We start from the raw sequence: 18,493 nt of genomic DNA, 5'->3' as shown, positions 1-18,493 counted from the left end.
AGAAGCCAGCTAAATTATATAAATAATCCAATAAGGCTTACTATTTCATTTTGCTACATCCGATAATTTATTTTCCTCCATTGATTATGTTTGAAATTGTCAGCATGGCAATTTTTGGTTATAAACTCCCAATAAGTTGTTAAATTGATAAGATAAACAAACACGAAAAAAATAATTACGATAAATTATTTGGACTCACAGCAAATGATGTTTCTTTCTTTTATATTTTGCAGCTAAACATTTACAAAACTTCTAGTGATATCCAAGCAGGCACCATTATCTAATTAATAAACATGGTGTTGGATTTTGCTCTTTCACTAAAGCTCAATAGGGAGAATTCTATAATAATCTAATTAATAAAATCGACATAACTAATTTATTGACCCTTTATTATTATTATTGTTGTTGTTGTTATATTTAATTCCACATATAAAATTTAATTTTCTTTCTGTTTGAATAGTTGAAAAGAAAACACATACAATGATGTTCATGTTTAGCTACCCAAATTTTGCAAGATCAAATCTCATGTATGCTTGTGATAAATTCAGGTTGTATTGAACAATGACATTTTTTTATGGATATTGATTTTTCCATGTTATAGGTTTTCTGCATACTCAAAATCAAAATGAATCTTACTTTGTATGTTTTTCTCTCCTCTGTGCAGTAGATTTCACTTTTGATTTTTTTGTTTGCAGGAGAAGATTTTCTTCACCTGTAACATGAGAAATCGATATTTTTTTTTATATGAACAAAAAATGCTATTATATTAAAAGCTTGAGCTATCTATCTCGCCATGCTAACACTTAAAAAATCAGCATACCATCGTTTTATTATATGAAAAGTTGAGTTTATTAATAAGGATGTAATTCTATTTCTATTATTAATTTTCTGAGTCGCATCGCGCGTCGTTACCACGTTACCATATGTGATGTTAAGCTCAAATTTCTACCTCAGTAAACTAACTAAAAAATTCAAATAACAAATCACACATACAAATGATTGCTTGGTCTACCACGCAACAAAAAAGGTGCTCTCCTAACCAATCTATTAGAAAAGTGGCAACTTGTTATAAAAGGGGAGACATGTGAATAGAAAAGTGCTGCAACTTGTTCAATTCTATCTAGTAGCGAATTAATTAGTCCTGGCACGTTTCATTGATATAGATGCTGATCAATTCTCAATCTCATTAAAGTAGATTTTTCAGAATATAAAAACCAAAAGAATAACGATGCCGCACCGAACGATGATTATAAAGAAGAGGTCTCCTTAGTCTCCATGGAATTGGTCATTATTACTTAATGTTTAGGATACTTTATATTTTTAAAACACTAACAGAATTTTCATATTAAATATTAGGTATACAATAATTTGTATACCTGAACTAATATTATTTTAATGTTATACAATACTTTATTCACAAATATAATAAATTCTTTCATTTTAAGCTTTTGTTTTGTGATAGAATGAAGGTGGAAAATGAAAATTGTAAAACTGCCAAGGGAAGTCAAATTGAAATAAGTAGGAAAAATGTTTTATTTTTTAACTTGTTACATATTGAAAATGAATATTTAAAAAATGATAGTTGTTTTTACATCTCTAGATTAATATCTTCTTATCTTATTGGAGAGAATTCATTGACGCCAATGTAAAAGTCATACTGAAGTTACACTATGAAATAATTTTTTGCAAGTTATAAACTTCTCGTGAAATTTACTATTATCCTGAATACGGAGAAAAACACCTAAAACAAGACGGAGGAATGCACGGTTTGCCAAAGGGACGGCACTAGCGGAGCCACTAAAGAACATTTGGGGCTTGGATTGCATTTTAATTTTGGTCCCTAGGCCCAGCTTCTTACTATGCTTGCAATCAATATATACATTAACATAACATTGTCCATCAAATTCACATGAAATTGCTGATTCAAAATCAATCATTAATCATAGATACTAATAAGATTAAACATTAAATATATATTCTTTTATTTTTTTTCTAAAATATTTTTTTCCTTAATTTTTTTTATCATTTATCTTGTTTATGCTTTTTTTTCCCGTTTAAATCATTCTAAATGCTGTTTAGAATTACATAAATTGTTCACTTTGCCTTTGTAAACAATAAACAATAAACAATAAATAAAGTGCCAATCCTCTTCACTAAATCTCATTTTCAAATACTAAAATATATATTTGTATGTATTGGGGAGCATTCCTTCCTTCAATGCTTGGCAGAAGGCTCAAGGTTGTTGAAACTCTTCTTTGGTGCAAGGCTCAAGGTGACTAGGGGTGCTAAACGAGCCAGAGGTTTTTAGCTCGGCTCGTGAAGGCCTAAGCTTACATGTCTAAAATTGATCGTTGGAACCAGGCTTAGATTTGTATAAAAACTTGTTTAATAAAAAGGCCTCAGGCTCTAATTCAAAAGCTCGGTCTTAGAGCCTCTCAGGCTGGCCTATTATATTAATTTTTATTTTTATTTTATATTTTTTATACTACTTGTGATAGCCCTCTCTCTCTCCTCAATCCGTTTCATCCCATTTTATTAATTAAACAGACTTTTTGAATGATTTTGTTTTATATTATGTTGTTTGGATACACATTAAATTTATGAATATTTATGGAATTACTAGTACTGTTGATTGTATATTTTGTTTGGATAAATTTTTGTTGTCTTACTTTTTTTAAACAGGCTAACAGACTAAACCAGACTTTTATTTTTTGTAAATAAGACAGGTCACAGGCTGAAATTATATTCACAATAGGTAACGGGCTTGGTCAGGCTGCCATGTTTGAACACAGGCTTAGCCTTTTAAGACCAAAGCTCGGCTCGGCCCGTTAACACCCCTAAAGGTGACAGTTATTTGGAGTGGCTCAAGAATGCTATTCACCATCAACATTCTAGAAGTTTCTCCCATCACCTCTGTATAAACACACTTGAAGACCTTGTAATGATATTAGAGATTTTGAGAAAGCTTAGAGTTAAAGAGTTGGAGAATTTAAATACCTTTAGAGAGAAGTTTAAGTGAGACCTCTTTAAGGAAGTTTGAAAATACTATCATTGTTGATGATGCTTGATTATACCTCTAGTGTAACTAGAAAAGTTTGACACCTTTCTAATCTTTTTTTTTGACATAACGAAAGATTTTATGGACTAGTGTCCCTTGGTTTTTACTCCTTGGCCTTAGAGCCCGTTTGGATGGACTTTTTTTTCTTCAGAAGCTGCTTTTTTTTATAAAAAAAAGCACTTCTCGAAAAAAGAATGTTTGGATGTTTGCTTTTAAAAAAAGCAGAAGTCATAAAAAAGTAAAAGTCAAAAGTCAAATATTTTTTTCAAAAAATAAATATTTCTTTAAAAATCTAAATAGCTGTAACTTTTATAAAAAATACTTTTAAAATAAGGAAGTGATAAAAAGGACTTTCTTCATAAGTCAATACAAACGACCTCTTAAGGGAGGTTTTCCACGTTAAAAGTCTAGTGTGTTCTTGTATGTCTCTCTTCTCTGTGCATTTTTCTTTGCTACTACGTGTTGACCTGGTAACCTGGAGAAGCAGTCTGCACTGCAGCTGGCTTGATTAATCTATCACCATCATGACCACTAGAAGGAGAAATTCCTGAAGAAGTTTGGACAGGTCAGAAAGCGGCTTATGATCACCTGAAGGTATTTGGATGCCAAGCTTTCGTGCATATCCCAATAGTCGAAAAAGCGAAGCTTGACGCAAAGATAAAAGAATGCATTTACCTCGGTTCGTCGAGATGTGAGTTTGATTTTTGACTTTGATATCCCGTCAACAAGAAGATGGTGAAAAGCTGATATGTAGTCTTCCATGAAGATGGGACCAACAAAGACATCTCGAAGCCCAATGTCTGGGATGTTGACCGACGCGAAGAACCTATGCATTCTGTCTGAGCTGAAGCAGAGGGAGAAAATAACCAAGAAAATGATGTAAATGACCAACAACAAGAACTAATTGTTGAAGAAAATGAAGACAGACAAGATGATACTGAGGTCCGAGATGAGAATGTTGAGTCGGACTCTCAAACTGAAAATCAACCCAGACACTCTACACGAGTGAGACAACCTTCTACAAGGTACCCACCTGACGAGTACATTGTTGTTGCAGAAGATGGACAACCTCAAAGCTATGATGAGGTCATAACGAGCTCAGACAAAAATTAACGAAAGAAGGCAATGCAGGACGAGATGAAATCCTTACATGAAAATCAGACTTGTGAATTGACCAAACTACCTCAAGGGAGACGAGCTCTAAAGAACAAGTGAGTGTATAAAATTAAACATGAAAATAACGGCCAAAAGTCGATATACAAGGCCAGAATCTTGGTAAAAGGTTGTAATCAAAAGAAAGTAGTTGATTTTGAAGAAATATTCTTTCCTGATGTTAAAATGACTTCGGTCCAAACTGTATTAGCCATTCCGGCCTCAATGGACCTCGAAGTTGAACATATAAATATGAAGACAACATTCCTTCACGGAGACCTTGAAGATGAGATATATATGAAGCAACCTAAAGGGTTTCGAGCTCCAGGAAAAGAAGACTTCGGCTGCTATTTGAAAAAGAGTTTGTATGGCTTGAAACAAGTACCTTGACAGTGGTACAAAAATTTTGAATCTTTCATGACTGAGCACAAGATCATGAGACGAAGGTCGACCACTGCGTATTTGTGAAGAGGTATGAGGCTGGTGAATTTCTAATTTTACTTTTATATGTTGACGACATGTTTATTGTAGGATAAGATAAGTCAAGAATAGCCTCCTTGAAGAAGGCGTTGACCTCGTCCTTCGCAATGAAGGACCTCGGCCTTGCAAAGCAAATGCTTATAATCAAAATTATTAGAGATCGACGAAGAAAGCTATTGCGGCTGAGATAAGAAAAATACATTGAAAATATTTTGAAGAGAATTAGCATAGACATAGCCAAGACAGTGAACACCCCCTTATCCGGACACCTAAAGCTGAGCCAAAAGTAATGTCCAAGATCTGATGAGGAGAAAGATGAGATGTTGAAGATCTCATACCAGTCCGTTGTCGGAAGTTTGATGTATGCAATGGTATGTGTAAGACCCAACTTGGCATATGTAGTTGGAATGATAAGTCGATATCTGTCGAACCCCGACAAAGAACACTGGGAAGCAGTGAAGTGGATTTTCAAGTATCTTCGAGGAACGACAAGTTTATGCCTCCGCTTCGGAGAAGTTAAGGTCGAGCTGCAAGGCTACACTGGTGCTGATTTAAAGGAAGTTGCAGACTCTAGGAAATCGAACACAAGATATTTGATGATTTTTGCACTGCTCTTGGCAATCTAAATTAAAAAAAATGTGTGGAAATTTTGATGACCTAGGCCGAGTACATAGCTGCGACTGAGGCTTGCAAAGAGATGTTGTGGATGAAGAAGTTTCTTCTAGAACTCGGCCATGATCGAGACAAATTCGAGCTAAAGTGTGATAACCAAAGCGTTATTCATCTAACGAAGAACTCGACCTATCACTCCTGTACTAAACATATTGATGTAAGGTATCTCTGGATCCGGGATGTTGTGGAGGATGGACAACTCAAGCTCATTAAAGTGCACACCGACCTCAATTAGTTTGACATGATGACGAAGTCGATACCAGCAAGAAAATTTGAAGACTGCTACAAAGGTGTCAAGTTGCTGCTGAACCCGACACATTGAAGTCAGAATGGGAAGTTTCGTTGGGGAGCATTCTGTAACGCCCGACCGCTTCAAGAATCAATGACTATCCCCACATACTAACGCGAGATTTTTTAGTGTGCTTTTTCTTCACTCGGACACTTCCCGAGAAAACTTCCCAGGAAGTCACCCATCCCAGAATTGCTTCCGATCCAGGCTATCGAAAAGCAGATGCATCTTGTTAGTATAGGTAGTACCAATTAATTCTTATAAGCTATCCCAAACTGTGCAGTCTCACTCCTGCACAGTCTTTGGAATCCCTCTCTTTCGGATGTCGATTCGATTCATTCATGCATGTAACCCCCCTCTGGAAGCCTGTCAGGAGCCGCTCCTTGTCCATGTCTCTTTGCACCGGCGATCACTCCCCGCCCTCGTCAGCGCTCGGGATGTTACATGCCCACCAGCTTCCGCCTGGTTCGTCCTCGAACCACACCGTACTGGAAGAGAGGCCCTGCTCTGATACCACTTGTAACGCCCGACCGCTTCAAGAATCAATGACTATCCCCACATACTAACACGAGACTTTTCAGTGTGCTTTTTCCTTACTCGCACATTTCCCGGGAAAACTTTCCAGGAGGTCACTCATCTCAAAATTGCTCCAAGTCAAGCACGCTTAACTGTGGAGTTCTCCCGATCTGGGCTACCGAAAAGCAGATGCATCTTGTTAGCATAGGTAGTACCAATTAATTCTTATAAGCTATCTCAAACTGTGCAGCCTTATACCTGCACAGCCTTTGGAATCCCTCTCTTTCGGGTGTCGATTCGATTCATTCATACATGTAACCCCCCGCTGGAAGCCTGTCAGGAGCCGCTCCTTGTCCGTGCCTCTTTGCACCGGCGATCACTCCTCGCTCTTATCAGCGCTCGGGATGTTACATGATTATTATCTTATAAATATATATATATATATATATATATATAATTATAAATATTTTCGTTGTTTTTCTTTGATGGTCAGTGTCAGTGTTTCTCACCCCAAACACCACTTTCATCTAACGCCATTTTCGTTGAACAGTAAATTGTTTTTCTTTGATGGTTGTTGGAGATTTAATCGATTAAGTTAAAGATTTAATCGATTAAATCTTCAAGTCAACCATTTTTTTCAGTTTTGACCATTTAATTAATTAAATCTTTAAGTTTTTTTTTTGTAAATATTAAATCTTTAAGTTAATCGATTAAAGAGGGGCAGATTGATAGATAGTTTCGAATATGGGACAAAATGGTTATTAATTAATTAATGAAGGGTAAAAAGGTCAAAAAAAACCTACAATACATGATATCAAAATTTATATAATTAAGTTGTCAAAATTTGATATTTGCCACTACTAATTAATCTATCAAAGTTCAAACATTGATATTCGAAAAACTTGAAAATAGCATAAAATAATTAATCTGAAAAGAAAAATTACACTAAAAATATATACATATACCAAAAAGAAAATACTCAACTAAAATATGACCCAAGCACGAGTCTTCATGTCATCATTACCTTTATCAAACTTTAAACTTTAGGGTGTGTTTGGTACAGGAGAAATTTTTTGGTGACCGGGAATCATGATTAATGGGAATTCAGTAGAAATTGAGTTTACTTGGAATCTTACGAAAGATGTGTTTGGTTCCCCAAAATATTACCGGGAATACTGGGTAAAAATTACTAATTCCATATTTGGTTTAGAACGAAATATGACTTGGAATATGAGGTTATTTTACAAAAATAACCCCAAACTATTTTTACTTTTGTAATTGATAGATTTGGTCTAGATTTTTATGTGTATTGGGGTATTTTTGTCTCAAAATTTATTGTTGTGCTTTCCCTTTACTTGGTATTCTGATTGGTATTCCGAATTACCATATTATTTTTGGTAATCTGAATAGTGACTTTTCTTTATAAATCAAATTACCGGTAATCCTTGGATATCCGGGAATCGTAATTTATTCCTTCTACCAAACGTGGTAATTACATTTACCAAAGAAGGATTACCGGTAATCCTCTCCAAAAGCTTGAACCAAACACCCCCTTAATCTGTTTCTAATTTCTTTATGAGGACTGGGTGTAGGATATGTTTCTAGGTTTGGTGTAAAAAATTTGTTTTTTTGCCCCTAAAATATTCTATTCTATTTCAATTAGTGAATTGCTTTTGGGACACTGATCAAAATGTCACTTTTCACCAATTTTTTTATCTAAATGCCACGCGAACAGTGTTATTTTCCAATCTGTCACGGGGGCAAGTTCGCTACCCGGTGTAGCGAACTCAGTTTGCTGACGTGTCACATCTCTAGTGGATAACAAGTACCAAGTTAAAAAAAAAAATATGAAGGTCGCTATATTGAGTAGCGAATTTGGTTAAAACCAAGTTCGCTATCCTGTGTAGCGAACTTGGTGTTCACTAGAAACGTGACACGTCAGTAAATCGAGTTCGTTACACCTGGTAGAGAACTTGTTTCCGTAGCAGATTGAAAAATAACATTGCTCACGTAACATTTAGATAAAAAAATTGATAAATAATGACATTTTGATCACTGTAACTTGTACAAATATTTCCATTTTCCAATTCGATCCGATCCATTCATTCGTAGAGTTATTTACTCGATCGCAGACATTTCTGGAACACCTCGTTGCTTTTGCAGCCCAACAACTTTTGACAGAAGAAAAATTGCTACACAGTGATGCACAATCTTTTCAACCCTTGAAAGAGACTATGGGGCATCATAAGACCATGCATGGATTGTTCTTCTGACAAAACATGTGATAATGTTTCAATAAAAAGGTTAATATTACTTACAAAGTCGATACATGCTTCCGTCAATTTTGTATCCGGTTAGATATGTTTCTGAAAAAAGATTTTTTATGCATTACATTTTTCAGAAGAATTTTTTTTAAGAAAATAAAGTTTTTTTTTTAAAAAAATTTCAGATACTTTTACTAAAAAGCAAGAAATTTATAGAAAATTATAATTTAAAAACAGACAAAAAATAAAAAGTTGATAACAATAAATAAGAAAGTTCTAAAGAATAAAATAGCAAAAGGAAGCTGTGTTTTTTTTTTTTCACTACAAAGCCACTGTCCGACAGAGGAAAGGGCGTTTGGTTGAAGTTTTTTATTTGGTTCTCCATCTATCATGAAGTGGCATTTTATGATTGCTTTGTTTGGTAGAAAGATTAAAAAAATTTAGCTATGCTTCTCTTTTCCCCCTCCTTCACAAGCATGTGCAAAATCAAAAGCAAATCATGATAGAACTTTACTATTTAGGACGTGGTATTCCTAGAAAACTAGCTAAAATGCAAAAAGGTGAATGAAGAGTGTTACCATATTGTCCTCTTCTAAATACACATGTCTACATCTCTAAAATATCAAGGGTTATTTTTGGTATTTGAACACATTTACCCATCATTATTTCACCTTCAACCAAACAAAGACTCACAAAATTTAACTCAATTTCCCTGGTAAAATTTTGACTAACTAAACAATTTTTTTTTAACTTTCCTACCAAATTCACATTCCAACAATTTTCCTAGTAATTACATTTCTCTAGTATTCAAAAAATTTCTCCTCAACCAAACACTCCCTTATGAGATTATTCGGAGGATTCTGATGCAACGGTATTTGATATAAATAGATAAGGTAAATATGAAAAAAGATAAATAAAATATTCTATGTATCTTTTTTTTTTCAATTGTAAACATCTTATATATCCTTTAACATATAAAAGTGAATTGTCTTTACTTTTAAAAATTTCTCATTAAAAATTATTTTTAATGGTTGAGAACTAATAATTAAAAAGAATCCCGATTCCTGTTTAATAATTTAAACCTTTAAAATCATTCGTGCTCATTGTGTTTTTACCAGCGTAAGAAACGCTAGAAAAAAAAAAAAAAAGAGAATGGAAAATGTTATTTTTCTTATTATCTCTTATTATTATATTGTAATTGTTGATTTCTGTCAATTTAATGGTTATAATTTATTAAAAATTAATAATTAATTAATAAGTGTGACCTAATAAATTATAGGAAAATATTTTTCTTATGTTGATGAAGATAGATTATCTAATGTTAGTGACATAAAATTATAAGAGAGACCCACAAATAATTGAAAAGAGAAAAAATATAAATAGAACCCATCTTTATTATGTGTGTGTAAAAATTTGATTTATCTAATATTGAATGAGATAAATACAATCCTAAATTATAATAATTAAATTATGAAAATACCGAAATATTTGTCATCTTCTTTCTTCATAATGAAAGTAAAATATCGGACTTTTGTTTTTTTTTTTGATCGAGTCAACTTTTGGAAACTAATTTGTATGTAATGAATAAATATAATTATTCTGGATCGACCGGCCTGGTTAATAGTATCTTCGTTTACTCTCTTTGTTGAAACTTTATAGAAATCATCGTTCATCAACCATGGCAGAACTCCTTGATTCTCAACTTACTCAAAACTTAAAACAGTTACCTAATTTATGTTGCTGCCTCTCAAGACATGATTACATTAATCTACTTCACCTCCTAAATAAAACATCTACTTTGATAGAAAATTGACATATATACAAAGAAAGAAATAATAAAAGGACGTTGGTATATATTTATGGGAAGACTTTGAACCATTTACACTACACTCGCATCATATTATTGTCACTACCCTGATTCCTTAACCTTTTAATTGATTTTTGGACATATTATTCATTCTTTAATTCTCTACTTGTAAATGTCACTGTCAATTTTCTTTCGTTTTTAGAGAGAGAAAATCACTGCAAATAATCAGAGTCGGCGACCCTTTTGTTTTTCTTTCTCTCTCTTTCCCTCGTAATTTTATTTTTGAGACAAACTCAAGAGTTTCAACCTGGTTGCTGTCGACTACTTTGATCAGGTTCCATCTCATTTATGCTTGCTCAAATCTGGGTTTGCTTCAATTTATTCACTTTTTCATGTATTGGATCTAATGCATCTCTTTAACTTTCTTGATTTTATCTCAATTCTTAACATTCCATCTCATGCTTCTTCCGGGTCTGAATTTTGATTTTGGTTTTGATGCTTGATTTCTCGTATAATTTGTTCCTTGATTGTTTTTTGTGGTCAACATTTATAAAGATTTTATTTTTATCATTTCTTGGAATTATTAGCTTCGAGGAGTCACATTTAGTTGTGGTGCCCCTGTTAGTTTTTCTTTGTTCTTTCCAGTTCAACTTGGCTTTAATGAGTTTTTGGTGTTCTATGATTTCATTCACAGACCTTTATGTTATGTCTTTCAATGTTTTCTTGTACAATTTCGGATTCTTTGAACTTTGATTGCTATGATAAACGAAGAATCTTTTCAGAAATTAACTGTTATCTGCTATGTTAGTAAAACAAAGAATATTACTTGAAAAAATCTTTTCAGAATTTGAAGAAAGTCTAAGTTTTTCCTTGAACTAGTGCAAGACAAGAATCTGAAGTGGGCTTTATTTGTAAATGGCAATTCAGTCATTGGTGCTGGCACGCTACTACTAAAAACCAGCTACAATGAAGAAGGCCCTTGGTCAAACTGTTAGGGATCTGTAAGTCTAACTGTTTATTAATGCATGGCTCAAAATGACATGAATGTAATTTCTATTTTGACTGTTTATTACCTTTTTCTGAACAAATTTCTTACTCTCTTCATTCTATTCTTGCAGTAAAAGAGAAGTAAATAAGAAAGTGTTGAAAGTTCCTGGGATAGAACAGAAGGTAAATTTTTTCTTTGAATGTTCACTGTAAAACTATGATTACCAAACTCATAATAAGATGGTTGGTGTAAGAATTTGTGTGAGGTCTGGATTTACTTTTCTATAATACTTGCTCATGAAATAGTTTGTTGACTATCTTGAATTTTATATATTACAATCTTATCATGCAAAATTTATATAGATTAGTTATTTCTCCCCTCTTCCAGATTCTTGATGCTACCAGCAATGAAGCCTGGGGTCCTCATGGAGCACTTCTTGCAGAAATTGCTCTGGCAACCAAAAACTAGTGAGTTTGAACTCATTATTTTATGCTTGATATTGTACAAGAAGAATCTCATTTTTGAGCTCCCTTGCAGTCATGAATACCAGATGATCATGGCAGTTATCTGGAAGCGGATTAATGACACTGGCAAGAATTGGCGGCATGTCTACAAGGTTTTGTAGAAGTACTTTATGTTTTAGTTGCAGTTACTCATGGGTTCTGTTCTCTTATTTCTTTTTGGTTGTCGTAATGCTCTGTTGTGCCCTCAACACTTCAATGCACCCATGACCATTTAGTACACCATTTATGAATTTTGTCTTAATAGGTGTATTTACATCATCTGAAATTATGATGGATTTTTGCCTGTTAAGAATTCTGTCTTGTATGTCTTTTGCATTTATTGCTGATCATACTCTCGTGGAATAGAATATTGATTATCTCTGTGCATTGAATGTTCGATAACAGGCTTTGATAGTACTAGAGTACTTGGTGGCTCATGGGTCAGAGCGAGTCATAGAGGAGATTAGAGAACATGCCCATCAAATATCAGTAATTTCCATTTTATTAATTGTACTTAACATTTATGTACTGTTAATTAATTGCCATGCAAGTCCCTAGTATTACACAAATGATCTAAAAATTAGAATGCAATTTGATAATATTGTAAATGCCATGTGAACAGACATTGTCCAATTTTCAATACATTGATTCCAGTGGAAGAGACCAGGGAAACAACGTCAGGAAGAAATCACAGAGTCTCGTTCTCCTTGTGAATGATAAAGAAAAAATCACAGAGGTTAGAGAGAAGGCTGCTTCTAACAGGGACAAGTAATTTTCTTCTCATTAATTTTATTGATATTTTGAACTTTGTTATTTTCCTGTTGCCATAAAGACTTATATCTACCACCTTATTTAGGAAGAATCAGATATTGTTTAAGTAGATATTTTCTTTTTCTTTTTTCCCCAAGTTTTATAATATCCATCATTTGTGTGTTTGAATTTCTTTTCTGTTTCTAGATTACAAATCTAAAATCACAGGGTAGAATATATGACATATGTAAGTATGCATGTGGAGTTTGAGGAGACATGTAATTTCCCTACATGATTCATCAGGTTTCGCAACAATTCAACAGATGGAATGTATAGGCCGGGTTCATATTCAAGCAGTGGAGCTTATGGTGATAGATATGATGATGATCGTTATGGAAGCAAGGAGGAAGATAGAAGTGGTTATGGTAATGGCCAAGAAGGAGAATGGCGCTATAGAGATGATGATCGGTATAGTCGTGATGGAGATCGTTATGGCAGAGGTTATGAGGAACGCTATAGCAGAGATGGTTACAAGGATGATGAATACAGAGGAAGAAGTCAAAGTGTGGATGATTACCAATATGGTTCAAGAAGCAGGAGCTCTGATAGAGATCATGACCGTAGCTATGATGACGATGGTCAACGCTCATCTCGGTATGAGCCTATATATGAATGAGATGAATTCTTTTATCCAATAAAATCTGTAGTAGATAATGTGTTTTTAATGATTAAAGTTCTTGGGGTTCATTTAGTTTTGGATCCTAGCTTTCTAGTTATCATTTGTATTTTACATTATTGCTTCAAGCTGATGGATTTTTTGGGATTTTCATCAGTTGGCTTTGGGTAGCTTTGATTTTGAGGGGAAAACAAGAAATCAAGTCTAATTTTAAGCTTTTCAGTTTAAAATTTTTTGATTATGGAGAACCCAATCCATTCAACACCTATCTGGTTTGGATCTATATTTTTAATTAGTTCAAGACAGAAATAATTGTGCAATTGCCAATTTCTTATATTATTGCTTCCTACATCTTCCTTAAATTTTTTCACTTTGACTATAACATAAAATTTTAAGGAATGTACCGGTGAGTTGCATACTCTTGACAAAAAATAAAGATAATTTTTTTATAAAAATTGATGTTTGATTATTTTTAAAATCTTAGTTGATGATTAATTTGTGAAATAACAAGTTTAGTGCTCTTATTCATTTCCGGTGATTCTCTGATTTTTTGTTGGATATGCATAAATAAGATAAGTTACAAGATAGATATATAGGGGGTGTACAGTATAACCAACTTCACATTGTGGGGGGAAATGGTATATGATGGAAAGTTGTAAGCATAAATGAAGGAATCAGGTCTTGCGCTTCAAGGTTTTATCTCAAGGTCCAAAAGAAGGTTTATTATATAAGTGGCTATTTATAGGTCTTGACCATATGCTATCCTCGGCTACTCAATTGCAATTTAGTTTCAGCGTTGTTCTACTCAAAGCCTAAAAAAGGATACTTATTTTTTTATCTATTAATTCTCTCTTTTTTATTCTTCTTTTCCTTCAATATTTTATTGCTTTTTATTTGGGTTCATCAACGGTCCTAGCTAGTTCGGAATAAAGATGATATTGATGTTGATGTGGAGTGTTGTAACAGGGCCTTTATTAGTTGAGCTGATTCAATGGACATAAGTATTCTGGTTTGGGTTCTTTCAGTAGCAAAAATGATTAATGAAAGTCACTTCAAGATGTGATCTTTTTTTATAATTATTAAAATTTACCTTCTCATTTATCATGAAATCATTGGGATTAATGTAATGTTATTGCCGTGTGATGCACCTCATTGTTGCTACTAACTCGATCTTTTATGCAATGTTCTCGTAACAGTGCTAAAGCTGAAGACCACTCACTGGAGAGAAGGTAAATTGTGCATAGAGATATACTTTCTCCCGCATATTCTTGCATAATCCCACTAGGCATTTTTTAGTGATAGAATTGGAACTTTATGAGAAAAGTAGAGAAACTAAGAGAAAATGTTAGAGAAGCAGAGAAAAGAGAAGAGAGATAGTTCTGCGAAATATATTTGAATGAATGAATGACTAAGAGAGTGTTTACACATGAGTACATTCTTTTATATATGTGCCACTGTCTCTAACAGTAATCTAACTAACTGACAAATGGATCTGACCACTATTATAACAGCTGTGAGCTGACTAGCGTTGAATCTGTTAAACAATACACAGTTGTAACATATAACACATACATGTAGTCTTATAGATTGACCATGTGCAATACAATGGGCAGGCTAGAACAGAAACTTTCTGAGAAAAATATGGTTGCTCCTCCTAGTTATGAAGAAGCTGTTTCTCAAAGCCCTCTACACAACGAAAGGTATGAATTTTACAATACGGAGATTACTTATTAACAAAGGAATCTGTTATTATTAGCATTTTGATTGCAGGGATGGAGAAACTTCAGCAGCATCTGCTCCAAGAGGCTCTTCTGCAAGCGATAATCCACACCAAACCTCTGCCCCTACAGGATCTTCTCCTCTTGTAAGCGACAATTCAACGGAAGCAACTGCTGCTGCCAGTACTGCTACATCTGGAAACTGGGAAGTTGAGGCTTCTGATGAATTTGATCCTCGTGGTCCTGGATCAGGTGTGAACTGAAAATTTCCTTAAAGAATTCAGTATAATGATCCTCAGTATGCTTGTTACAGAATCTCAGTGTTTCTTGTTTTGGAAAATCTTACATGTTAGATTATTTTTTGTATTGGCTTTTTTATGCTCATATTAAGTTCTTATTCAGTATATTGTCTCTGCTGGACGGGTTAACCGGGTTTTTGTAATTTTCTTTGCATGCCTCTCATTACAAATGGAGTTCTTTCACTTGTAAGTGTTCCTGAGCGTGTATCTGCTGTGCTCCTAAGTCCTAACAATCTGGTTTTCTGGTCCTAATTGGGGCCTTGCCAGAGCACTTTCAAAATTGATGAAATAATGAGGCATTTTGTAGCATGTCTCTACTGCTCACATGATCAGGTAACAAGGATAGTGAGATAGGTGCTTGGAATCATTTTACTGATGAGTCTCTGGTTGTAGATTTTGTAGAGAAATATAAAACCATTAATGTAACCTCACTCAATAGCTTAAGCTTTTGGGTTGAATTGGTTTTTTACATGGTATCAGAGCCTTGGTGTCACTGATTCGATCCTTACTACCCTCCATTTAACTAATAAGTAATTAAATCTTGTGGAGCTTCTTAATACAGGTAGGTGGACTTGTTTATTGTCCACCCTTTAAGCCCAGTGGGTTCTCGTGTGAGGGGGCGTGTTAGAGAAATATAAAACCATTCATGTAACGTCACTCAATAGCTTAAGTTTTTGAGTTGAATTGGTTTTGTACTGATTTATATGAGACTGACTGCCGTACAGACTATGGAGTGGTATATGTGCTCAATTGTATAAAATTTTGAAGACTTCTGAAACTGAATCTTACTTAAGAATTTAAGATTCAGTAATTACCGGGAAAGTTCCCATTCATTAGTCAAGTTCATAATTGAATTTCTTTTCATTTATATGCATTTGAGTAGGGTGTGATCAAGAAGTATGCTCTGGACCACTTGGAAATGCTTTTAAGGAATGTTCAACTATGGTGTGTGGCAAGACATAACACTTAATACATCCATCTCTTCAATCCCATACTTGTAAATTCAATAGCGTGGCCCTAATTGAGATTTGATGAAATTGTTATTGGCAGCCATTTTGGGTTTTAGTTTAATGTTGATTGATGGCTTTCAAGAGCTTACATTAATGCTTTAATGCTACTTTCTTTGCAACGAACATTTCTTAGGCATTATATTCATGACATCCTTATGTTTCTTCTTAGCTGCCCCAGCTCCGGTTAATAATGTTGAAATGGACTTATTTGGCTCCCTGTCAGAGTCATTCTCTTCAAATGCATTGGCTCTTGTGCCTTCTGCATCAGAAACCACAATCCCTCAAGACAATGCAAACCTTGAGTCAACAGCATCCTTTGCACCACTTCCATCCGCATCCAATAATTTCAATCCGGTAGGAATTTGTTTGTTCATGACTTGGAATGCTTCCAGTTTTCACTTTGTTTCCTTGTTTCTTCTGTCTTTTCTGATTTTGCATGTTTGATTGTAAACATGGGTGCGTTCTTGTTAAGAAATGTAGCATAGTAGTTACTATCACTTCTGTTTGTGGACCAAAATGGGTGGGTGGTAGTCTGAATATTGAAACTGGTGCGTTTCTATGAATGACATTGTCTATTAAATCGCTGGTGCTTAGAATAATCTTTTAAATGCTTCTGCATCTCAGTGTATAAAACAGCTCCTCGCACTTCCTCTCTTACGAGAATCAGTTTCTTTTTGTTAATCCTTGTTGAAATAATATTTGTTGGTTTGACTTTTTCGCAGTTGTTTGAAGATCCATTCGGCGATTCACCATTTAAGGCCATTCCCTCCACTGAAACTGCTCCATCTCAACTCCAGACACATCAGAGTCTTGAACCATCGCAATCAAGTGCTCCTATTACAGAAACGGTCTCTAACTTTGGGTTTGGAGATTCATTTTCTGTTGTTCCCTACTCTACATCTGGTGCAAGTGACACTAAGCCTTTATCATCCAACATACAGTTTTTGCCTCAAGATATGTGTACTCCACCGCAGGAAACTGATATTCTTGCTGATATTCTTCCCCCTGCGCCATTACCAGGGACGAGTTCACAGCAGAACTTTTCAGCTCCTGCTAATGCTCAATCTTCACCTGCCTTTTCAGCTTCATCTGGGCAAATGGCATCGCAATTTTTTTTTGTACCAACCGGCCAACTTACACAGCAAGGTTTCTCAGCTGCAACCAGTCAACCTATACGACAAACCTTTTCAGTTCCCACTGGTCAACATGCACAGCACCCCTTTCCAGTTCATGCTGATCAACCTGCACAGTTAAGTGGTCATATATATGGTGGATTCCACTCTCAATTTCAAAGTGGACCTATGAACAGTGAAAACTTCCTGCCACAAGGAGCTACAGCTCCCCAAGCTCCAACAGTACAGCTGTCGCAGCATGCAAACTATTTTCCCCAGCAGTTTAACAGTGTTCAACAAGTAAATGCTGTGTCTCAATCGTCCAAGGATAAGTTTGAGACAAAATCCACAGTTTGGGCAGATACACTAAGCAGGGGATTGGTTAATTTGAATATATCTGGATGTGAGTGTTTATTTCCTTCTCAAACCCACCCAACCCATGCTGTTTTGTAACACTTCAGTTAGATTGTTGATGTTTCATGCTTTTTATTGACTTTCTATGCTTTTCATTTGCAGCTAAAATAAATCCATTAGCAGATATTGGAATTGACTTTGATGCCATAAATAGGAAGGACAAGAGGATGGAGAAGCCTACCACAACACCTGTAACATCAACAGTAACCATGGGTAAAGCTATGGGATCTGGCTCAGGTATAGGCCGGGCTGGCGCGGGTGCTCTAAGACCGATGGGAATGGGCATGGGAGGAGGCTATGGAGGTATAAATGTACCCATGGGTATGGGGCCAGGAGTCCAGATGCAACGACCTGTTGGGTCCAATGTACCAAGTAATTATAACTACATGATCGGAACTAATGGTTATCCTCAACAGCCTTATGGTGGTGGTGGTGGTGGCTATCGATGAGATTCAGCATTATACCTAGATAGTAATGTAATGTATTATTACTCAATTGTTTTGTTACGAGTTGAGAGAGATGCCATGCCAATACCACTGCCACTAGTGCTTACATCAATAGACGTAATTTTCTGTAAAGTGACTCTGTGATGTATGCTTATGCTTGTTCTATAATGTGCTATTTCCATTCTTTTTTGCGTCACATTCTATAGGTGCTCTGTGGCATCGTAGCTGTGTTCCATTAACTGGATACAGTGAGTGGTGTGATATAAATATATTCTTTTTGCAATGAACTTTACATGTCGTGTTTGGATGCTGACTACAAATCATGCATGTGCAGTTGTG

At 34.9% G+C, this 18,493-nt stretch overlaps 1 protein-coding gene across 3 annotated transcripts; it reads left to right on the top strand.

Moving 5' to 3' along the window:
• Window positions 1-10,339: 10,339 nt before the first annotated feature.
• LOC133304208 (clathrin interactor EPSIN 2-like) lies at window positions 10,340-18,365 on the top strand. 3 transcript variants are annotated; one of them, XM_061504209.1, is made up of 14 exons: window positions 10,340-10,572; window positions 11,166-11,239; window positions 11,357-11,408; window positions 11,614-11,693; window positions 11,764-11,842; window positions 12,135-12,218; window positions 12,352-12,497; window positions 12,783-13,133; window positions 14,352-14,384; window positions 14,769-14,855; window positions 14,926-15,125; window positions 16,352-16,536; window positions 16,905-17,697; window positions 17,811-18,365. In XM_061504209.1, exons 2-14 carry the CDS (start codon window positions 11,205-11,207, stop codon window positions 18,155-18,157), a joined length of 2,472 nt encoding a protein of 823 aa, XP_061360193.1. In that variant the 5' UTR covers window positions 10,340-10,572; window positions 11,166-11,204; the 3' UTR covers window positions 18,158-18,365. The 3 variants fall into 3 exon arrangements, with proteins under 3 accessions (XP_061360193.1, XP_061360192.1, XP_061360191.1); XM_061504208.1 differs by having other exon boundaries at window positions 10,341-10,572; window positions 11,118-11,239; XM_061504207.1 differs by having other exon boundaries at window positions 10,341-10,572; window positions 11,083-11,239.
• The last annotated feature ends 128 nt before the right edge of the window (window positions 18,366-18,493 follow it).

Source organism: Gastrolobium bilobum, unplaced genomic scaffold (assembly GCF_033153095.1).
Source record: "Gastrolobium bilobum isolate Gb01-03AN ecotype WA unplaced genomic scaffold, APGP_CSIRO_Gbil_v1 utg11897, whole genome shotgun sequence".
NCBI classification, from domain to species: domain Eukaryota; kingdom Viridiplantae; phylum Streptophyta; class Magnoliopsida; order Fabales; family Fabaceae; genus Gastrolobium; species Gastrolobium bilobum.
Note: the sequence above shows the minus strand (reverse complement) of the source record. Positions and strands in the feature narration are given on the sequence as shown.